The sequence below is a fragment of the Marmota marmota genome, unplaced genomic scaffold (assembly GCF_001458135.2).
Source record: "Marmota marmota marmota unplaced genomic scaffold, marMar, whole genome shotgun sequence".
NCBI classification, from domain to species: domain Eukaryota; kingdom Metazoa; phylum Chordata; class Mammalia; order Rodentia; family Sciuridae; genus Marmota; species Marmota marmota.
In genome coordinates this window covers 49,612,893-49,637,783 of record NW_026000037.1, presented here as the reverse complement: position 1 = coordinate 49,637,783, position 24,891 = coordinate 49,612,893, and the positions used below count along the sequence as shown (strand labels likewise).

General features: G+C 34.9%; 1 protein-coding gene across 2 annotated transcripts in view; it reads left to right on the top strand.

Moving 5' to 3' along the window:
- The window catches only part of Ifih1 (interferon induced with helicase C domain 1), a 55,489-nt gene extending 31,204 nt beyond the window's left edge, over positions 1-24,285 (top strand). For both annotated transcript variants that reach the window (XM_015479256.2, XM_015479255.2), the window contains 12 exons: positions 2,412-2,632; positions 7,994-8,204; positions 9,083-9,300; positions 10,372-10,488; positions 12,161-12,284; positions 12,791-13,069; positions 13,518-13,777; positions 17,539-17,688; positions 18,959-19,120; positions 21,285-21,475; positions 21,996-22,086; positions 22,186-24,285. In XM_015479256.2, coding sequence (XP_015334742.1) covers positions 2,412-2,632; positions 7,994-8,204; positions 9,083-9,300; positions 10,372-10,488; positions 12,161-12,284; positions 12,791-13,069; positions 13,518-13,777; positions 17,539-17,688; positions 18,959-19,120; positions 21,285-21,475; positions 21,996-22,086; positions 22,186-22,365 — 2,204 coding nt within the window. In that variant the 3' untranslated portion in view covers positions 22,366-24,285. The remainder of the gene's footprint in view (positions 1-2,411; positions 2,633-7,993; positions 8,205-9,082; positions 9,301-10,371; positions 10,489-12,160; positions 12,285-12,790; positions 13,070-13,517; positions 13,778-17,538; positions 17,689-18,958; positions 19,121-21,284; positions 21,476-21,995; positions 22,087-22,185) is intronic.
- The last annotated feature ends 606 nt before the right edge of the window (positions 24,286-24,891 follow it).

Genomic DNA, 24,891 nt, shown 5'->3' with positions numbered 1-24,891 from the left:
CAACTAAAATAAGGAAAGCAGCATTTTATTATTTTAAAAACATCTATGCAAAAATGCATACAGTGAAATGCAAAACAGAATTTATCAATATTTTTTAATGAATATCATAGACTAAATAGCAATTTAGCAAGAATAAATTCCCCCTGGATCTTGGTTTTGACATTGCTTCAAATATTCTGACTTCGCCTAACATTTATGGTGCCCTGTTTTTCCATCCCTAACACCACCAAACAAACAAACAACAACAACAACAACAAAAAAAACTTTGTTCTTTTGAAAAAATTAGGTGATATATATCCTCTGATGGAGGTGAAATATCAGAATTTTGATTACTTATAAAAGCTACTTAGTAGAGAAGTAATATTGTTCTTAAATAAATCTGAACCTTACATAAATGAGTTACAAATATTATGAGTTCAAAGTAAGCATAGAAAGAAAACTTGTAAATGTGTAAATGTCTATTTTAAATGCTGATAATCTTGTGAGTTTTTCATGAAAACCATACTAAATGAATCAGCAGAAGACCCAATGATAGCTTAAATGTCTTGCATCTGTCTTCACTCATCCATACAGAAGGCACATTTCCTGCCAGCTTTATAGATGGTTCTTCCTAAGTGGTATTTGGTGTGAAATTTCCTACCTGTTCAGATAGTACTATCACAACAAGTTAAAGTCCACTTAAATAGAACCATCCAGTTGCTGAAACAGAGCCATCAGCAAGTTTTCAAACATTAATGGGATTATGTTAGTTTAGTTTTATTGGTGACCATTGATAAGAGAAAGAACACTATTTCATGTGTGATAAAGTACTGATAAGTGCTGTCATTTCATTTTTTCTTGTGATTATATAAAACATAAGATAGACTTTTAAATTGGTGTAACATTTATATTACTGCATTCCATGTTGTAAACTGTACATTTTTAAATATTTTCTCATGGCTAATGTAGATTAAAATGGTTACTTCTAAACAAAATATATTGAAACCAATGTATGTTATAATAATCTCATTCTAACATTTAAAATTAGTGTACATTAGCAACTGCTTTACCAGTATTATCAGTCAAAAATATATATATATATATATGTTAATTTAAAATATTTGTAATATAGTGTGCTTTGGGTTTCAGGAGAAATATGAATTTGTGGAGATATACATATAAGGATATAATAAAGATCATAATTCAAACCTAAATGGCAAAATTAGTCACAATTTAGTTTAAATTAACAAAATTAGTTATTATCTTTCAATGAAAACCTACGAATTAAAGGCTAGCATGAGCAAAGTTTTTCTCCTAGTCACTAAATATTGCTTCTGCACAACTTAATTTCTTTTTTTAAATATTTTTTAGTTGTTGAGGGACCTTTATGTTATTTATTTGTATGTGGTGCTGAGAATCGAATCCAGTAAGTCATGCTAGGCAAGCGCGGGCACCACTGAGCCACAACCCCAGCCCCATAACTTAATGTCTTCAAATAGGAGAGGACTTGATACACACACACACACACACACACAAACATTTACAACCTGCCCTTCATATTCCATAACTATAGATTCAACCAATTGCAGATCAAAAATGTTTTTTTAAAACAATTGCTTGTATTGAACATTCACAGATTTTTTCTTGTTATTGTTTCTTAAATAATACAAAATAACAAGTATTTTCATAATGTTTACATTGTATTAAGCATTATGAGTAATATAAGGATGATTTGAAGTTATGGCATATGTGTGAAGGCAATATGGAAATGCTATGCTATTTTATATAAGGGACTTGAACAACTGCAGATTTTGATATCCACAGGGGCAACAAATTCCCCATAGATATCAAGGGAAAATTGTGTACATATGCTTTTTTGTCTTTTAGATGTCAGATAAAATTTTAACAAATGAAGAAAAACAGAATCAGCTGTAATATCTTCTTTGTAATAAAAAATAAGGGTGATAGCAGAAAAAGGGGGATGAATGAATCCTGCTTTCCCAGTTTCTCTTGATTTTGCATGTGGAAAAGCTCAAAGAAACAAGTAAGACATATTGGCTAAATGAAGAAATGGGAATTCTGATGCATTAACAACATAACTGCCAATCCAGCACCACAACCATTTCTGTAAATTGTTCTTGGCTTTGCTCACTCTTTGAAAACATTCCCCCCATGTTGCTAGCTTCCCAGGCCCTCGTGCTGTTAATTCACTCCTGTACCCCCGCTCCTTAAGCCACTTCCATGATATAGCACCAGCGTTTTGCAAATTTAAGAGGACACCTGACACTGATTGGCACAGAAATTAGAAAATGAATTGGTTTGGACATAGAGGAGAAGGAATTTAAACCACAAGAGGCCTATATTCAATTTCAGGCCCACTAGCCTTGATTATTTTATTGCCTCTTATTTTTCCTCTTTTCAACTTTCTTCAGATGAAGAGGAGTTTGCAGAAAGAGCATCCCCTGAGCCAGAACTGAAGCTCAGGCCTTACCAAATGGAAGTTGCCCAACCAGCCTTGGAAGGGAAGAATATTATCATATGCCTTCCCACAGGAAGTGGGAAAACCAGAGTGGCTGTTTACATTGCCAGAGATCACTTGGACAAAAAGAAACAAGCATCTGAGCCTGGAAAAGTTATAGTTCTTGTCAATAAGGTATTCAGACAACACGTAATATTGCATCATTTATTCATTTTTCATTTTACTATTCTGAAGCCTTTATATAATAATATTTGTAGCAATATAACACACAGATTAAGTTCAATTGGATGTAATGTCAAAATGAGCACTTATTTTACTTTCAGTGTTTGGTTTTATAAGTATTTCTACTAAGTGACAAAGCTTAAAGTTGGATTTCTCTATAAAATCATTAAATCAAATAACTATAACTTAGGCCTAAAGATGATATTTGTAAGATGTATTTTAAGGTCAACTGATACTGGTTTAGTTTCTCACTGCATGTGAACATCAATGACCTCAATATATCTAGGCTCAAATAATGTCTTTTAGAGTCTCTTTAAGCACTGATCCTCAATTGAATATGAAATGTCCTCTCCAGAATATATATAATGTGGCTTAAAGATAAAGAGAAAATGAAGTGAATATTGGTTTATGTATATCCAGCTAAATAGGTAAATAATGTTCAAAGAATATATACACATATTACACATATGTATAATATATGTTAATGTAGTAAGTATAATAACATTAAATGTGACTATTTTTCTTTAATACTTTATATGAGGGTATGTGAAGGGCATCTTAATTAATAGATATATGTTTTCTTCATTGTGAAACAAAATCTAGGTATTTGAGCCTTACTAAAATAGATGAGAATTTGTTAATTTATAAATTTGCAGATTGGGGATATTAGTTTTTGCCATTTTGTGGAATAAAATTGAGTATATTTTTCATGACCAGGAATAGACTTTTTCCCATTCTCGTGAATTTCTTTACAGAAAACTCATCAGTCAACTATAAAACTTCCTATATTTTTAGTATTTCTTTATGCCCAAACTTTCATCCATCATGTTGTTCCAAATGTATTTTGTATATATCTGCTATGTCTAAAACTACTCCTTTACACATTTATACCCTCTTTTACACATTTACTTTGTGAGAACTTATTTATTTTTTATTTAATTGTTGGTAATGGTGATGCATTAGAAATTATTTGTCTATAACCGTTCATATGTTTCCTTTGTGATGGATATTACTTTTTAGAATAAGTTTGAATCCTATTTCTGCCTAACAGCAGTGTGATCTCAGACAAATTAGTTGCCTCATCTGTAAAATTAACAAAATAATAATAACCATGTTCTGAAATCTAAATTAGATTGTGTGTGTGTTGATAAAAAGTCTCATAATGATTCAATAAATATTAACTCTTTCTCCCATTCATTCTCCTCACCTTTGTAACTAATGAAATCAAACACTTTAGCCAGAGAATAGGTTTAGTGTCAGATCCAGAGAAAGAACAAAGTTAATAGGATTCAAAGCTACTTAAACTGATTTTTTAACTACAACTTAGCTATTCTGCTGTTTTTCAAACTCATCCTCAACATCTACCCTGTCAAAGGGCTCACTTTTCCTACTTATCTGTCTCTTTGTTAATTATACCACCTCCTCCGAACCATACAGCCTCAAAACCTAGGAGCCATTTTTTATTCATTTACTTCTGTGTTTCCTTTATGTGGCCACAGGGGCACAGAGCAGTAGCGCTGGACAGGGCCTTTGAGATCCAGCTTTCTTCCTTGGTGGAGTCATTCTCTTATTTCCACTGAGTAACTTCAAATATCAAGGAGATCTCCTGTCTATAAGACAGCCCCAGTCATTCTTTGACATACTGACACTGTTAGAAAGCCACACATGTATTCATCCAGATTTGCTTCTCTGAAACTCATATGCATTGTTTGCAGTTTTTTCCTCTGTATTTCTGAAAAATAAATCATAATTCTCCTACCTTACAACAGCCCTTTGTGAAAGAGTCCTGTGAGTCCTATGTTACTTTTCTTTTTGTCCCCTAGGATAAATGTCCACAGTTCTTTTAATTGTTGATATAACAGGGTTTCCAGGCCTTTCATCATTCTTAGTTCTCATATTCTTCCAAAACTTTATCCAGAACCCTCTTAAAACACAGAGTCCAGAGCAGAACAAAATACTCTAGCTATGGTCTTACCATTGAGGTGTACAGGAGATACATGATATAGCACTCACCCAGCCTGTGACTTGGTTTGCTTTGACAACTACAGACTCATCTGCACCTTACCATGAACTCAGAACCCCATTTCCTTTTCTTCTGAAAATCTGTTAAGCTAAAGTTAACTTATTTTTGTGCAGTTAAGTTTTTAACCTAAATGCAAATACTTGTGCTTCTCTCTTCATATTGCTGATGTTGCCCTATCATTTCAGGTCTCATGATGTTGTACGTGTCTAATGCACTTTCCTTTCTATGAGACTTCCTTTCTCAGTGCTTTATTCTAGTTAGGAAACTTTCATCTCCTCAGATCTAGGTGATTTTTATGAATGCTCATTTATAGCCATGTTTAAATGTTAATTCATCCTCACTCTTCACATTCACTGCATTTTGTCTTGTGAAAATTTGAGGATATAACTTGAGTCCCTGAGCTTCCCTGTTGTTTTTCTCCCTAGAAATACTAGAAATCCCTCCACTACTTCTCCCATCTACGTCATAATTGCATAATTTCTTATTCCATTTTTTTATTTTAGAGTAATTTCACTTTAATTACTTTTGGTGAGTCAGGAAATCTCTGGTCCAATAAGTAAACTTAACCTGCATTCTGCTTTTAAGCCTAACAGGAAGTTACTGTAACCTTTGATCTAGAAAAGAGAAATCATGTTTCCTAATACCCTTTACTTTTATCTCCCTTCCTCCATCCTTTCCAAAGTTATAGCCTTCAAATGCAGGGAGAAATGAAAACACCACCTGTGCTCCCAGACTTTTCATTTCCTATCTAGGGCTTCAACATCATGAGAGATAAATCCCAGGTTCCTTCAGATGCTATAATGTAGCCCCATATGATTCAGCAGAAGTGGGTAGCAGTTGGGTTTGATTAGTCTTGGCAGGCACTCTGTCACATCTCAGGAAAAGGCTCCAAGAGGACCACACACCTCCCAATTAGCCATGTCAGACTTGCATCTGGCTTTCTCTGTGTCCTTCAATAGGAAGTCAATGCCACCCAGAGTGATTATCAGGACTTCCAACACCTGCTCTTTCCTGTGACAATGTTTTTGTTTTGCAGATAAGAGGATGCTGCTTCCTTAGAAGGTTTTGAATCCTCTTTTATGGGTAGAAGTTGATATGTCACTCCATGATCCAGAGATTTTTTAATTATGCCATTCAGCATGAGTGTATTTAAAAACATATCCAAAGCACATTCTGTTCTCAAGGTATCTACAGTTTAGAAAGGAGATGAGAGATGTATGCTAATACTATAACTGATATTTTATTGCACTTTATAAAGCGCTCTGTTGTACATTATCTCATTAAAACCACACAGTGACTCTATAAGGTAGTCATGATTATCCCATTTTTTTTCCATCAGAAAACTGAGGCTCCAACTTTAATTGGCCTTCCAGGGGTCATCCAGCCAATAAGCATCAGAGAAGAGAACTGAACCCTTATCCTCTAAAGTCAACCTGTTCTCTTTCCACTACTTCTGCCACTCAAATGAAAGGCAAAGTGGTGTATCAGGGAAGTTTTCTGAGTACTGGAAACATGGCAGCTTCTACTGCATTTAATTTTCACAACCCTATGACAGGTCCACACATTACCCTTAGTTTTGAAGGAATGGAGACACTTGAGACGAATCAGATCTTGTCCAGGTCACACACAATCAAGCAGCTGGAGTGGCTCTTTTCAGGGATGTTTTGCTTCTGAGACCTGCTTTTTCTTTCCACCACATTCATTTTCCATTCTCTTCTTCAGAATCTTTGTGACTCAGATTACTCCTGTTGTCTTACCCAGTGCAAACAATGCTTCTAGAAAAATGAATCAGTGACGGCTTTGTGGGAGAGACAGAAGAGTTGTGGCACTCACATTTTGAAGTCTTAAATGTCACGTGGGAGCTTCACTAAAGTGAAGAATTTAGGGCTCTGCTCTCAGGTGGTCCCTAGATACGGCAATCCTTGAATGGGGCTCAAGAGTCTGTGTTTTCCAAATCTCTTAAGTGATTTTGTGGCAGGTAAACCAGAGAGAATTTCTTTTGAAAAAAACACTGAATGACAGTTCTTCTCATTACCCCCTTCTACCCTGTGGTAATGTTTTTCACTTGCAAACCTTGATTATTGATTTTAAGTCTATTTTGCTTCCATGGATTCCATTTTTACCTCTTCCCTTTTCCCCTCCCCAGACATTTATTCCTAGAAGCCTCTATCATTTCTACTGAATAATAATAAATAATAATGAAAAGCCTTGTTCTTTGTGTGCTACCATTCTCCACCAGGGAGATCAGCCAGCCCTTATTTAACACATAAGTGGGATCACCTCAAGTAAAAAGAATAGCAGATATTCCACTGTTTGCACTATCAGGTAATCACATCACGAGGAAAATATTGTGCATTTGTTGAGGCTTGCCCTTGAAACTCTTCCTGGCAACTATCTTTCATACTACATAACCCTGGACTTCCAGTGTATAAATCCTATTAGAAAAGGACCCTCCCCCAATCCAGTGACGACTAATATGAAGCATTGCAGTGTCAATCCGGCCAACTTCAGCAGTCATTGCAACATACAGAGTCAGCTGAACAAGATAGAAAGTTGTCCCCTTCTTTTGCCAAGTGTATTTGCTCTTTGGTTTTTGCTCGGTCACTAAAGCTGTTCCAGTTGTTCATTTCCTCACTTCCTACCCAGGCTCCCAGTCATGCCTTTCCTCTTTGCTCTTGGTTTCCTGCTCTTTCTAATTGTTCAAGTAGGTTGCTTTTAGCCTGATCCACAAACTAACATTGAGGATAAATCACCTCTATACACCACTCATAAGGATCCTATGAACAGTTACATTACATTTAAAATACTCTTGTTAGTGTTCACAGTCTGGCCCTGCTGTGCAAATTAAAAATATATTTCTTATCCCATTTCAGTTTCAACTTATGTCCTTACTAACACATGGCTGAGTAGATTCGAATTCCCTCTTAAACACTTCCTTTGAGGGATTAGTTGTTTCTTCCTCTTTTCTGTCATTTTGTATTCACTTCTCCAAGAGAATTATTACATTGCATTATTTTTTTTTTAGTCTTGATAATGTGCTTAGCTAGACTGAGTTGCTCTAAGCCATTAACCATAGCCCAAACACCTTTATGTTCCAGATATGACGTCACACCTAACAAGCATGCAATAAACATTCATTGAGAGATGAATATAAGAATTGGTTGTTATGCCTAATTAACTGATAAGGCAAACATGTCTCTTAATGTTTCACACATAGTAGGCCTTTGATCAATACCATTTACTTTGATTTTGCTTTCTCTCTTTTTGTTTTTATCTTTTCATTTTTTAAGGTAATTTTAGCTGAACAGCTCTTCCTCAAAGAGTTCAAACCATTTTTGAAGAAATGGTATCATGTTATTGGGTTAAGTGGTGACACCCAACTGAAAATATCTTTTCCAGAAGTTGTCAAATCCTATGATGTTATTATCAGTACAGCTCAAATCCTTGAAAACTCCCTCTTAAATTCAGAAAGTGGAGAAGATGCTGGTGTCAGTTTGTCAGGTTGGTAGAAGTGTTTGTTTTTAGAAAAAGAAAAATTAGTAATAATGTTGATAGTAAAAGAGGTTGAATTATTTAAATAATTTTTAAAATGTTGATGAGAAGTTAGCCTTCATTTAGATTGTCTTTCATGTTTTAAGATTTCACTAAAACCCTTCACTTACTGGGAGAAACAAACAAAAAGTTAAGTTTTTCTAGATCACTTTTATCTTCATAAGAATACCATTATTAAATCAAACACTCACTGGATTCTCTGTTTACTTCTGACAAAATTTTTTTATTTGCTAAGAGATTCCATTAGAACCATGGCCTTCTCTGCAGAGTGAAAAAAACAATCCTTCCTATTTTCTGGGACGGATTGAGAAGGTAGGAGATTGGCAGGGAAAGTCTAAAAGTAATTATAACAATTAAATACAATCCTAAAACAAAATTTTCTCTTTTTAAATAGTGCATAATTTTAGTTGATGTAATAAAAATAAAGATTGCCAACCCAAAATGAAATATTTTATTAAACAACCAAAGGATAATCCTGAATGCTTAAAAAAAAAAAAAGAAAAAAGAAAAAAAAAAGCAGGCTGTAAATTTCACTTCCTAACACTTTAGCTTTATGAACTAACACTTTAGCTCTATGAACTTTCTGAAACCCATCTATTAAACAGGTATAGTATGTAACAGGTATAGCTTGGTGAATAGTATCCCATACTTAGGAATACACAGATTGAGTGAGTGATTAGATTTTCTCCTACAATTTGAAACAGAATAGTGCCAGTCTCTTGCCCAAGAAAGACATCCCCATGGCCACTTGATTTGCTAGTTTCAGGGTACTTCTCTCCCTGTAGCTTTCAGGTATTGCAAAATTAACCATTTGATTTTCCTCTAAGACTTCTCCCTCATTATTATTGATGAATGTCATCACACCAACAAAGAAGCAGTCTATAATAACATCATGAGACGTTATTTGAAACAGAAGTTGAAAAACAAACGTCTGGAAAAAGAAAACAAACCAGTGATTCCCCTGCCTCAGATATTGGGCCTAACAGCTTCACCCGGTGTTGGAGGTGCCACAAAGCAAGCCAAGGCTGAAGAACACATTTTAAAAGTAAGTCATGAACTTTACATATCATCAAGAAGCTAAAACAAATAACAATGTTTCTTGGACTTTTTAAGTAAGGTTGAATTCAAATGTCATGATCATCAGTTAAACTAAATCTCTTTGCTGTAACTATGGTAAATACACTTAATCCACAAAACAGTGATAAAACTTAAGTAACTGTGATGCAGAAGAGCATAACATTTATGAAGAGTAGATATAACTGATGAGCAGTTGAGACAAACAGAATGCCTTCTCAAATATTCTACAACTTAATGACCTATTCTATATAAAAATGTGCATAGATTATTTTATAAATTTCACGCATTATAGCGTCTTACACCATGAGTGGTAAAACTGAATACTTTCTGTGTCTTTTCGGTTATGTGTCTTTCTATGAATCTGAGCTACTCAAATTAAATGGGAAATAGAAATATGAGGATCTTTCATTAAAGATGAAATTGTCAGCTACCCCAGAATGGTGAAGCCATGTAAACCACTCAAGTGTTAAAGATCTCAAGTGTGAAGTGAATCAGAGTAGCCCAAGAATTGCATTTGTGTGTTAAGTCCTTTAGAGTTAAATTCAGTAAAAATCTTTAGAGTACATATCATTCAGAGGTGCAATTTTTGGCTTCAAGATAAAATTTATCATTGGAATTAGGGACTAACTCCAGTATAATCTATGCACAAAGGGATAAGGCTGCTTCCAACTTTGCACTGTCTTCATTATATGAAGAGGTTGGTAAAGTGTTCCATGGTTGTCAAGATGATCTGTAATACGCCTGTATAATATGATTATCTCATCTCCATTCTCTGTCAATCTCTGTAAATTGCTGTACTCTTTTCATGTCCAATTTTCCAGCTGCAGAATGGAATTTAAGAGATGAGAAGAAATATACTTTTTGCTATAATTATTCACCAACTTGATTTAGAAGCTTCTTTTTACTACTTACATGATATTTTATGCTACATATTTATGCCGCAAATTATATACTACATATTCCTTACACAAAAACTAACACTGAATCAATTATAAGGGGAAAGTAATTGTTTGAACATTTTAAAATATCTCTTCTCCAGATATGTGCCAATCTTGATGCATTTACCATTAAAACTGTTAAAGAAAACCTTGAGCAACTCAAAGACCAAATAAAGGAGCCATGCAAGAAGTTTGTAATTGCAGATGACACCAGAGAAGTATGTTCTTAACATTTTATATCTATTTGATTGTCAATGCCATATTCAATTAAAAGATGGCAAAAGCTATTTTATACTGACCATCTGGATAATACTTAAAAATTTTTGCAAACAAGTTAAAGTTTTATGCTTTCAAAACTTGGTATTGGGCAGCAAATCACTGATGCTAATTGTTTCCTCCATTCATCTTTTAGTTTTCTAGTTTATGTAAAAAGTAACTCAGTAACTGGCTACATGTGAGCCTTGGAGGGATACAGGTCACAGGCATGAGGCTAAGGAGCAGTGTTCTGAACTAGAGGGATATGACAGTGAACTTTATCCTTTTTACTCTCTTGGTGACTTCCAGGATTAGTTTTCTGACGTTCCGCAGAGCCATTTTGTTGCTACCAGATTAAAGTTGGCAATGATAATGGAAATTTTACCTAATTTGCATATCTGCATATTTACTTTCTTGGGGAAAATGCTATCATAATAAAGGAGTGAAATATTTAATTTAGTGGTGTTTCTCTAATGAATATTTTTATTGATTATAAAAATCAACTGAGAGTCAATTTGGACATTATGACCAGTAGGTTATATAAATACTATTTTTTGTAAAATGGAAAAAGCATGATGAATTTTAGCTATTTTCACTTAATCACATTGAAAATACAACTCTTAAGAATATTGAGAATAAGGGAAATGATATATGTGCAGTAAACAATACTGTGATTAAAATGTAGTAGGCACTAAGCCAATGTTAGTGACCAACCTTCATAATTTTTTCAATTCTGAAAGAGTACTATCTGTTTGAGGTGTATGCACACATTCAAATGTACTTTATTCATTTTCACTTTTTTTATTCATTCAGTTTTATTTGATATGTTTACATGCATGTTTCTACTCATAATCATTAAAAAATTCTTATGATATTTTTGAAAAGAATTTCTTCTTTCTTAGCTTACTAACTTCTTGATATACTTTTAATACACTTTTTATCAAAGTATAACACATGCACAGAAAAGCACAAATCATAAGTGTACTAATTTGTGGATTTTTCATAAACTGAACACATCAATGCAAATAAAATACAGATAAAGACATAAAACATGGCCAGTGCCTGAAAATTCCTTCCTCCCCCTGTCAATCACAGTGTCCCAAGGAGAACTACTATCCTGATTTTAAAACCAAAGATGTGTTTTGACTGATATTGAAATTTATAAAATGGAATCATATAGCATAAACTATGGCATATTTTTCTTTTTTCAAACTAAGATTTTTATTTTGATAAAAACAATATTGAAAACAGTATTAAATTTGTTTGAATTTTGAAGTGCTTCTTTAATTTGTTGACTTTCCAAGTACTTGTGACATTAATTCAATGTGTTTTTAAAATTACCTTTAATATTTAGGATTTATATCATTCATTAATTTTACTTCTGTAAAACTTTTAAATTAGAAATTACAGCAGAGGCATATGGTGTTAGTATGGGTATGGCTTGATGTTAGAGGTAATAAAAAGCTGAAAAAAATAAGTACAATGTACAAAGACGTGATTAGAGATTATCTTGTTACATTGTCTAGGCAAAGATTCTCAGTCAAATTTATTATAACATATAAACAAATTTAACAAAGATAACATCACTCCATAACAGCATAAATATGTAAGAATAAGTGTATAATTTATTTTTAGGATCCGTTTAAAGAGAAACTTGTAAAAATAATGACAAGCATTCAAAATCACTGCCAAATGAGTCCAACATCAGATTTTGGAACTCAGCCTTATGAGCAATGGGCCATTCAAAAGGAAAAAAAAGGTAATTTGGGTTTGAACTAACAGTTTATCGCATGTTTACACCAAGATTTGAGATGATTATAGCACATACTCACAAGCAAACTGTAAGCAAATAGAATATCAAATTGAGTTTCTGTATTCTGTATGGGACAAGCTTAAACATGTTCTAATCCCTTATCTGAGGAAAGAAGTACCAATTCATCCAGTTTTCTCTTTCATTTATTGTATATTTAAAGTAAGAAGATTAGTACTAACAGCTGTCTCTCATGGCAAGCTCCACTGACAGGTTTGTCATGTCATTCCTGCATGGATCAGGTACACTTTCTGGCTGATGCAGAGTTTAAGTCAGCTTGTCAAGGAGTTGGGAACTGTTTCCCCCTTTGAGAATTCATGACACATTTTAAGCGGTACCTTGATCATTTCAAAATGAAGGTGAAGCTGATTTTGGAGTCATCATTTATTTAAGTCTGCAGCACAGTCATAGGGGGCTTGCTTGCTATTTCTCTTACACAGTGTATTCTTTCACAGCTGCTAGAGAAGGAAATCGCAAAGACCGTGTGTGTGCAGAACATTTGAGGAAATACAATGAAGCCCTGCAAATTAATGACACCATTAGGATGATCGATGCGTACAAGCACCTTGAAACATTCTATAATGATGAGAAAGAGAAGAAGCTTGCAGTTGTGGAACACGACAGTGACACAAGTGTGGATGAAGATGATTGTGATGATGATGAAGATGAGGGTGATTTAAAAACACCTTTGAAGTTGAACGAGACTGATAAATTTCTCATGACTTTATTTTTTGGTAAGATTCAAAGAAACATATCTTCAACAGTCTTACCTCTTTGATACGAATCACCGCTTCTTGTAAGCAATCCCAGAGTCCCTCTTAAAAATTTATTTTCAAAGAAGAAAGCCCACTCCTAACTGATGTGACCAGATTAGGGATTACTTGCATGGTATAATCAACCACTTGATGATCCATTTTACTGTCAAAATGACTGCAATGAATTTATTAATCAGACCAGCCTGATATTAGATATAGCATAAGATCAATGATAGATAAGTCACATCTCAGTGTATCACTACATAAAATTCTCTAGTGTAATTGTAGTTTTTAAAACTAATTTATTTATTCTTTAACAAATGAAACGTATATATTCATGATGTACAAAATGATGTTTGATATATATGTGTTGTAGAATGGCTAAGTGAAGCTAATTAATATTAATAATTATAATTATTTCTTAAAGAAAACAAAAAAACGTTGAAAAAACTAGCTGAAAACCCAGAACATGAAAATGAAAAGCTGACCAAATTAAGAAACACCATATTGGAACAATATACCAGGACCGAGGAATCTGCACGAGGAATAATTTTTACAAAAACACGACAGGGCGCATATGCCCTTTCCCAGTGGATTTCTGAAAATGAAAAATTTGCTGAAGTAGGAGTGAAAGCCCACCATCTGATTGGCGCCGGCCACAGCAGTGAGTTCAAGCCTATGACACAGGTGCAAATGCTCTTTTGGACTTCTTTTCTTATGCCACTATTATCAGTCTCAAATTGCTTGTAATGCTTTTCATCATCTCTCCCACTTAAAATACTTTTACAGAATGAAACACCGGTTCTTCAAATCAAGTTTAATAATAGTCTACTCTGGTATTTGATAAGCTAAGCATTGTCTTAAGAGTCTGTTTTTTTTTTTTCCGTACTTGGAGGAAGATTTAAGTTGGGTTTCTCTTTCAAAAATTAACAACCCAATACAGTGTAGAGAAAAATGGGTTTTTTTTCAAGGTTTTTGTTTTATTTCATTTTTATCTTATTATACTATTTATTGTGTGTTAGAGTCTGTAAACAAGTCTGTATGGCGCCTGGCACTGCGGCAATCGTGTGCACAGTAAAATAACACTTGGGGAGAAAAAGACCCTCATAGACATTTCATGCATGAGTACAACAACCATCTCTTTTTTTTTTCTTTTTTTAAATTTGTGTATGACAGCAGAATGCATTACAATTCCTATTACACATATACAGCATAATTTTTTATATCTCTGGATGTATACAAAATATATTCGCACCAATTTGTGTCTTTATACATGTACTGTGGATAATAATGTCCATCACATTTCACCATCATTTCTAACCCCAAAACCCTTCCCTTCCCCTCTGTCCTATCTAGAGTTCTTCTATTCTTCCCACGTTCCCCCTCCCTACCCCACTATGAATAGCCTCCTTATATCAGGGAAAACATTTGGCATTTGGTTTTGGGGGATTGACTAACTTCACCTAGCATTATATTCTCTAACTCCATCCATTTACCTGCAAATGCCATGATTTTATTCTATTTTATTGCTGAGTAATATTATGTTTTGTATATATGCCACTTTTTTATATCCATTAATCTAGAAAAAGCAAAAAAATAAGAGACCCAGAATAGCTAAAGGAATCCTTAGCAAGAAGAGTGAAGCAGGTGGCATCACTATACCAGACCTTAAACTATACTACAGAGCAATAGTAACAAAAACAGCATGGTATTGGCACCAAAACATACTGCTAGACCAATGATACAGAATAGAGGACACAGAGACTAACCCACAAAATTACAATTATCTTATGTTAGACAAAGGCACCAAAAACATGCATTAGAAAAAAGATAGCCTTTTCAACAAATGGTGCTTGGAAAACTGGAAATCCATATGCAACAAAATGAAATTAAACCCCTATCTCTCACCATGCACAAAACTCAACTCAAAATGGATCAAGGACCTAGGAATAAAACCAGAGACCTTGCGTCTAACAGAAGAAAAAGTAGGCCCTAATCTCCATCATGTAGAATTAGGCCCCAACTTCCTTAATAAGACTCCTGCGGCACAAGAATTGAAATAAAAAATCAATAAATGGGATGGATTCTAAATAAAAAGTTTCTTATCAACAAAAGAAACAATCTGTGAGATGAATAGAGAGCCTACATCTTGGGAGCAAATCTTTACCCTTCACACATCAGATAGAACACTAATCTCTAGGGTATACAACCATCTCTTTTTAGAGTAAAATGTTCTTCTGAAGGCTGAAGTCATACTGACCCCCAAGTCTTGCTGGACAAGGAGATACTTCAGTTCTGTTATGGACATCATCATTCAGGCCAATGGAGCAAACTAAATCTATTTGAGCATGTTTTTAGACAAAAGAATTTGGGAATTGTTCACAATAACTCTCCATATACCCTGTACATGCACTTATGTTAAGTTGCCTCTAAAATTTAAAGCCAGATAAAGCACTGTTTTCTTTGGGCAACAAGCTTATTTCTTCATAGTATCAGAATCAATCTACTTAATCTTTGTTTTCAGTTAGTATTTTTTTGTTGTGGTGACCAAAAGGCCAGACAAGAGCAATTAGAAGAGGAAAAGTTTATGTGGGAACTCATGATTCTCTGGGCTCAAGATGAGACAGAATATCATGGTGGAAGAGTGTGGTAGAGGGAAGCAGAGAGCTTTCTCAACAAGGACAAAATATATATCCCAAAGGCATGCCTCTAAGAACCCGCCTCCTCCAACCACACCCTACCTTCCTTCAGTTACCACCCAGTTAATCCCTATGGGGGATTAATTCACTGATTAGGTCAAGGCTCTCATAACTCAATCATTTCATCTCTAAACTTTCTTGCATTGTCTCACACATAAGCTTTTTGGGAATACCTCATAGGGACTGTTTTTGCCCTGGCTTCTGGGTGGCTGAAAGGCCAAACAGAAGTTCAGTCGCACAGCCTTTGAGTTAATCCTTGTAAGTATTACATCCAAACTCTTTCACTCTAGGTCTTTTATTTCTTATTATATTTATTAGTTTAATGTTGAGATTTTTGTTGCAAGTGGCCTTGGCTCCTGTTTGAAAAGGGATGAGGTACAAGTGAAAATCCTGTTTTTAAACTACTTCTGCTCCTTATCCACTTCAAATCTGGGGGTTACATGCCCAAATCTGGAACCTCTTCCCTTCCTTACCCCTCTGAATTCCTCATTTCCCACCCTGGTACACTGGAGTGAATTTATACTTTAGAAGAGGAGTTGGCATCTACTTGATGTGATTTAAAGATCTGATAGTATATCTGAAATTTCATTATTAAAGTTATTGCTTTGAATTAAGGCACAGGCATCTTCTGATAAAATCCAAGGACATATTAGTTTTATCAGCAGATGTGAAGACATGAGGAAGAAATCCTTAAAGACTCAAGAGGGGCCTTACTAGAGAATTCTCCAGCAGTTAGGAATCAAATAACAACCTATGCTGCCCCTAAGAAGAAAGGGATCAGAGGCACATGGTTTATTAGATGGCTTATTTTGTTGAATGTATAGGAACAAAAGAGAGTGAATCTGTATCAAAGAGTGTTGATAAAGGCAGTCATATGAAAATTTAAAACAACACCAGTTACATCAGGCTAGGTTCATGCTCACCTATTCTTCCTATGCAGGGACCAAAGGGCATATTTTAATATATTAATATTGACTTTCAAAATCCAGAATACTTGTTATTTAAAAATACTTGTAAATCTGTTTTTAATAACCTATTCTTCCATCTTTGTTATCCCATTGAATACATCCAATATTGATCTTGCTTAAAACTAGTAAGATATAAGGCCACCATAAACTCTCAGTGTACCCTGTACCTGCACTCATGTTAAGTTGCCTCTAAAATTCATCTTAGACTCTTATCCAGTCCCACAGGAAGCCAGTGTTTTCACTTTCTTATTTGTCCTTTCAGGAACATTCTGTATATTTCTTCCCTGAATGATTCTGAAAATGACCAAATGCAGTATAGAGTGTGCATTTTTTTTTCCTGTGACTCAAAACTCAACAATCTATAAAAACATCACTACATCTAATTCTCTGAATATTAAACATTCTGAAGTGAATGTAGTGAAAGTAAAAGCCCGTTTCGGCTTCTCATTGCCATATCCTTTTGTCAGCCAACAGCACCTCCTCCTTTCTTCCTCCCAAATCGCCCATCAGTTTATTTCCTTGGCATAACTGATGATCTTCCCACCTCCAGACTGGAGGAGGGAAATATTTGTGTTATTGTGTGGTAATCCCAGATTGGAAATCAAATGTTGTCTCCCCATCATGTCTTTGTTCAATGCCAAAAACAGATGGCAGCAGATCCGTGTATGATCTAATCCTTTGATTTACACTGACCAGTTGCAATTTATTATTTCTTCTCTTAATTAGAAGATTTTAATGTGTTTAGCATCACAAAATTTAATTTATTGAAATGTTTCCACAGAATGAACAAAAAGAAGTCATTAGTAAATTTCGCACTGGAAAAATAAATCTGCTTATCGCTACCACAGTGGCAGAGGAAGGTCTGGATATCAAAGAATGTAACATTGTTATCCGTTATGGCCTTGTCACTAATGAAATAGCCATGGTCCAGGTACGTTCAGATACCTTTATAATGTGTTAAATTTTCCTTCTATGTTCTGATTGCTTTCTTTTAGTGAAGCAGCAAAAAACATTTTTTTTTTTTAGTTTTAAAAACATATTTCCTTTTCTGCTAAAAAGAGCAATCTTGAAGAACTGAGCAGTACTGTCATTTACATTACTGCTGTTTAATTCATTTGACAACCAGATACCTGTTGTATTTTTAATGAAAAACTCTTCTTAGGTTGGTATTTCTGTAACCTGAGACTTCATAGGACCATGGCACTGGCTCCATATGTAAGAGCCGAGAGGCCTCTTATTCCTAGGATGTCTGTGATCCCCAGTGGGACTAGAAATCTGAACCACACTTTCCCACAAGTGTCTGGCAGACTAACACACCCCAATCTTAGGGAACCCTGATGTTTCTGTATTTTCTTCCCTTGTTCATTCAACTTCTTTATATGTTTGAAATCTTTCATGATAAAATGTTTAGTAAGGGCAGATTTAAAAGTGTCATAAATAAATAAATGAATAAGATTTCCCAGTTTCCATTCAAATTTCACTTTATCTATATCACACCTACATTAGCAGTATTATGGTTACCTTTTGTTGAACATGTACAGGAGTTGTGCTCATTAATAGGTACAATAAGCTTCCTGTAACAATAACTAAAGGGTTTTTATTTATGCTGTAAATCATACCCTTGGATGAAAGTCAAGTCATAGAAGACTAAGATAACCAGGCAGTCATCTAATTAGGAAATAGTTTTATTTCAGAAATTTATTTATAATAAGAGTATGCATTTTTCCTTAAGGATAATATTATAGTTGATAGGCTCCTGAGCTAGGCTACATTTCTGTTACTCAAAATGTACCTGAATATCACTTTATTGAGAGGCATAAAAAAATTGTCTCTCTAATGAGCATGTGTCCATGGAAATGTGCTCAGAATCAAATGTAAGATGCCAGGAGCAGATCTGCAGCCTCACCAGCCCTGATGCCAAGGCAGAGATGCCCTTTCTCATGCATCCCTCTTGTCTTCCTGAGGACTTTCAAAGCCAGTGGGAGAGCCTCACCCTCTTCACACTAGAACACCAATTTCCATATTACAGCATATTTTAAGTTTTGAAGAGCTGAATTACAAGAAATAACTAACTATACAAGGAGTAGAGCAATCGTTTGAAGGCAAGTTTGCTGAGCAATAAATATCATTCCAGGCTCAAACCAACAAAGTTTGTAGTGAAGAATAGCCTTTCATTTGCTTGACTTTTTTTATGTTCTCAGGCCCGTGGTAGAGCCAGAGCAGAGGAGAGCACCTACATTGTGGTTGCCCCCAGCGGTTCAGGAGTTCTTGAACGTGAGATAGTTAATGATTTCCGGGAGAAAATGATGTATAAAGCTATACACTGCGTTCAAAATATGAAACCAGAGGCATATGCTCATAAGGTATTGTTTTTGTTCACCTCTAAATTTGGTCTCCATTTAAAAAAAGGCTGGATACGATTACCATTGCTATTACCTCTGTGGCTACTTTTCCAGACAAAAATTGTACTAAATTACAAGTTCCTATTTGCTAAGCTGTGTTTATTCCAGAATTATCTATAAAGAATCAAGACCTATGGTGGGCAGGAAATTTTTAGGGAGTTTTTGTTCATTATGGTAAAACCAACCATAAACTTTGATAATATAAATTCAGGCTGCCCTGGATATAGAAAGACGAAGGCAACTCACTCATTCAACAAAATCTGGTAATTTTGGATTGATCCAATCTGTTTATACAAGCACATTTTTAAATTCTAGAAATATTTATAAAATGTCCACTTTAAGACAGGCAAGTTCTAGGAGCACAGACAGAACATAGTAACAAACAACACAGATCATACTCCTGCTGAATGAAGCTTATATACTAGTGTGCCGCTGGTGATGTTTGGAGAAGAAAAACTAAGTAAAGGTGCAAAAGCAACACCTACACCATATAAAGATAATTGCTAGGGAATTTGAATAGGATGGTATAAAACAAGTCACTAGATGGCTACTTTAATGAGTGTTTGAGGAAATCCTCTTAGAGGTAGTAATACTGAAACTGGATCTGAATGATTAAAAAATTATATATATAAAATGACATATATATATTTTATATATAAAAATGACATATATTATATATACATATATTATATATATGTCATCTAACTACATCTCAGTTTATTAACGCAGTTATGTGGATTGTGTAAAGGAATACAGTGAAAGAAGAATGTATTTCTACAATATTTCAGGAAATCCTTCAAATTACTGAATTAAAGACTGTAACTACTATAATAGCAAACAATCCATTTAGAAGAAAATTCACACCCTTGCATATGGGTGTGAATGTTAGTTTCTTAACATTGGAATTGGCTCTACCCTAAATAGAGCTTCAGGAAAGGGATGCTTTCAAACTGGTGTACAAAACTCTAACCAAGTCCAAGGTTTCCTGGCCAGGTTTATATACAAACTTACATTTTAAAACCCCTTTAGATAGAGAGCAAACCAAACATTTTGGAGTGTCAAACTTTTTCCACAAAATAGTACCACTAGAAAGTTACTGCTTCACATCTAATGTCCAAAAAGAAAGAATCAAATAGATATTTGTAAAGGCTGATATTTCAAGACAAGTTATTTAAGGTGAACTCTAGGACAATATCTGGAATTTATGGGTCAAATTTTCCCAATCATTAAAATAAAATTTTGTGTTAGTCAGCTTTTCATGACTATACTGCAATATCTGAGGTAGGCTACTTTATAAGGAAAAGGTTCATGGTTCCACAAGTACAGGGTTCAAAGAGCATGTTGAAGGCTTATGGTGAGGGCCCCCAGCTATAACCATATCATGGCAGGAGTGCAAGTGTACGTTTTGTCTGTGTGATCTCTCTCCCTGTCCTTGTAAAATCCCCAGGACTCAGTAGTAAGAGTTCTGTCTTAATAACCTAATCTGATCACTCTCCAAAGCCCCACTATAGCCAGACTGTTTCATCTTCTTAGTACTATTAACATGAGAATTGGGGGATTTAACTCTGGCATAAATTTGGGTATATAAGTCACATTTAAACCATAGCAGATATGGTCTAGGTCCTTTTTGGCTAAGAGACCTGCTTTCCTAAGACTACTCCAGGTGAAAGAGCTCAGAGCAGTAATGCCAGTGAAGTGTGGTGTGACACTAAATCATAGCTACCAAGATAATGTCTCCATTCATCTCATTTGAGAATCCTTCTCAATGCAGTGCTCAGGCAACCACTAGTATAGGAGGGGAAATCTGTTTTTTATGTCATAGACAGAATTGACATAACTGAAAGCTTCTTAAAAATCAAATCAGATGTCGAAGATCAAGTTGAGGAGCTTAAACATTTCCCTGAAACTTACTCAGTAACTGTTGCTCCATTATTACATTTTATTTGACTTAGGGTGATTATAGGACAGGCTGATAGACTATATTCTTCTGGGGTCATTGTCTCATGATTTCTTTTTACTAGACCACAGCTAAATGTATATTTTTACAACTAAGATCTCAGAATTCTAGGAAACTTATTTCAATAAAACTATGGGGAAAAAATTGACTATTCCTTTCTGTATGCAGATTTTAGAATTGCAGTTGCAAAGCATAATGGAAAAGAAAATGAAAACCAAGAGAAATATTGCCAAGCAGTGCAAGGACAATCCATCAATAATAACTTTTCTCTGCAAGAACTGTAATGTGTTAGCCTGCTCAGGGAAAGATATCTATGTAATTGAGAAGATGCATCATGTCAATATGACAACAGAATTCAAGTGAGTTTGTGAGGACCCAGTTTTTCGTTTCTCTACTAGTGGTAAAGCATACTACATTGTAAACAGTCTTTCAAAATGGTGAAAATAAGGGTCTTTTTTTCAGAAATTATCCTATTTTACTCCCATCCAACTATATTCCCATTTCAAATGTCTATTTCTAAAGTAATCTATGCTGGGACAAGAGAGGAGAAATGTAAATCCCACAGCCATTTTGATACAAGGCACATAATATGCAGATGTTCATATTTGTTCTCAAAGTTTTGAACAACCAAAGTCAAGTTAAAGTAACTAATAGACTGAAAGAAGTCACAAAAGGAAACATGACCCTTGAGAGATTTGTGTGGATAGGGGACATCAACCAGATTTCCCACAATAATACTGGAAGCAGGAGGGATAGAAGGAATGAGGCATGGGATAATACAGGCATGTGGATGAGTCTAGGGTCCAGTGTGGACTTGTTGTCTGCAAATTGGTATTTTGCTAATTCCCAGTAATGACTCTAACTCCTGGATGATTTTAGGAAACTCTATGTTGTGACAGAAAACAAAACACTGCAGAAGAAGTTTGCTGACTATCAAACAAATGGAGAGATCATCTGCAAATGTGGTCAAGTAAGTAAATTGCTGTGGACTCAATTTTACTTTGGCCCAAAGGAATGCTTAGTAGATGTACATTTAATTTTTTCTCTCCTTTTCTCTTTTGTTTTCCAGGCCTGGGGAACAATGATGGTCCATAAAGGCTTAGATCTGCCTTGTCTCAAAATAAGGAATTTTGTAGTGGGTTTCAAAAACAATTCATCAAAGAAACAATACAAAAAGTGGGTTGAATTGCCTATCACATTTCCTGATCTTGACTACTCAGAATATTGTTTGCCTAGTGATGAGGATTAGCATTTGATTCTAGATTCTTTTAAAACATTATCAATTTAACATTTAATATGATTTTGATTAATGTTTTTATTATACTAAAGATCTGATGTGAGAATTAATAAAATCATCATGCTTTCATCTGCATTGAGCCCTCCAAACAACACAACATATTATGCTTGCAATTTTTCATCTTACTGGTTGACAGGATAAAGAAAATCTACCAATAATACTCATTAGGATAGAGCATATAGTACCATTAGAACAGTACTGCAACATAAATGAGAACCCAATGTGCCAATGTCAGTTCTATTACTAATTTTCAGAAGAAAGTTAGACAAAACAGTTCTGAACCTTCCTCCTATATCACTGGAATGTTTATGATATACATAATTTGCTTTTTATTTTATTAGTTTCCTATTGCTGCATAAGAAATCGCACAAATTTAGCGGTTTCAAACAACACCCATTTACTGCAGTCCCTGTTCTATTTTGTCAGAAGCCTGGGCAGTGTTCTCTGCCCAGGTTCTCACGAGGCTGAAATTCAGGTGTCAGCCAGTCTGTGTTTTTAGTTGGCGGCACTGAGGGAAGAATCCACTTCCAAGCTCATGTAGAGTTGCTAGAATTTGTTTCTCTGCAGATTCTAACTGGGGTTTCTGGGTTATTTTATTTTATTTTTTTAATTTATCTTTCTGAATGTCCACTGGGACTTGCCCTTATCGCCTAGGAACACCCTAATCTTGTGACCTGCTCAAGGTCCCTTTCCAGCACTGACATTGACCTTTTCAGAGCAGCAGGAGAAATTCCCAAGTCTGCCAAGGTGGAGCCTTTGATGTAACTTTCTGCCAAGGTGGAGCCTTTGATGTAACTTAACTACAACAACATGAGTAACTATTCCATCATATCTTTAGGTCCTGATCATACTCAGATGACTGTTCAGGGGATCACACCTGTGGGTAGGAATATGGGGACCCTAATTAGAATTTTCCCCCCTCATACCCTGTCCAGTCTCTGCCGTTAATGGCATATATGTCTGTGGGAAAGCACTTTGACAATCATAAAGCACCACAGAAAAATCAGTGTTATCAACATCTTGCATCTTGTTGTTTAAGGTTTACTTCTTCAGCCTTCTCCAAACTTCCTAATAACAGGGTGATGGAAAAATTCAGACTGGTTATTCATGCCTAGGAGATAACCTGTGTCCATGGAGAGAGAAGCTCACCTTCCTGTCCAGAGTTCACCTAAGATTTAGCAGGAAGCAAATGCTAGGTACTACTTAAGAGTAAAGAGAAAATGGCTTCCTCTGATCCTCCTTAACTCCTGGCAGAAGAGTAATCATGCCAAGTGGTGACACCTTTAATGTTTCTGAATAAAGAAAGCACTATCATATGGAGATAAATGCTGGGCCCATGGTGGTCTGTACCACAGGACATTCTCATATTAGAAAAGCAGCCTCTCTTGTCATGAAGGAGCCACAGGATTGAAATAGAAACCAAAGCTGAACATTTGAACTGACTGTTACCCAGTCTCATAGATGGCTTGCTCCATGGAAACAGTTATCTCAGTAACCAAGATGCAGCACAGCATTGGGGAAAATGAAAATTCTTCTGCCGCTTTGGTGAATTCAATTTTATAGAAGACTTGAATCTTTTCTTGATAAGATCTCAGCAAAGATGAATATTAATTAATCTGAGCTCTGGGAGTACAAGAGGACAAAAATTGTGGTTTTCTTAAAATACTTTTTAAAACTCTAACAGACTCCATTTAAAGTATTGCTGTCTTCTAGGATGTTTTGGAAACTATGCAAGAAACCAAATGCATAAAAAAGCTAAATGTACTGCTGTAACATATGTAGACTGGTTTTGAAACATCAACAAATATCAGGTTTTTCCATCTATGTTTTCTATTAACTTTTTTTCAATAAAAAGTGTTATTTCTACTTTAAGAGTTTAAAATACATGTTTCAAATAGTATAAAACAATATATGAAGGTACCTAAAAACTTGAACTAAGATGCATATGTCATTTATAAACAAATGTAATTGTGGCATTTTGATTGATTGTTACTGAACAGTTCAATGGTCACACTACTGTTTTAGTGTCACTTACAGAATATGCTGATGACAAGAAGACATCAGTATGGAAGTCAGAAGTTTTAGTTCCCATTTGATTGAGTGACTTTGAATAACCTTGTCACACAGAACCTGTCCTGGAAAACAAAGGGTTAGATTTAACAATATTCAAAGTACCTTAAAACTAAATTGTTATCATAGTACATGCTTCTTGCTGCCTGGTTGCTTATGTTTAAAGATCTTTTCCAATAACTTGTGGTAATATCAGCTATGGGCTGAATAGCTGTTGAGTACACTACACAGTTGAATGTAGCTCATGTCTGTTAAAGGGTTTTCTAGGGATCCCACAGAATGGGTACACTGGCTGGAGTCATATGTCACAAAGCAGGTTCAAAGGATCCAAAAGTGTTAGAAAATTTTAAAACAAACATTTCCAAATCAGTAGAACTTCAGGAGACAATGTGGGTAAGAAATGTAAGG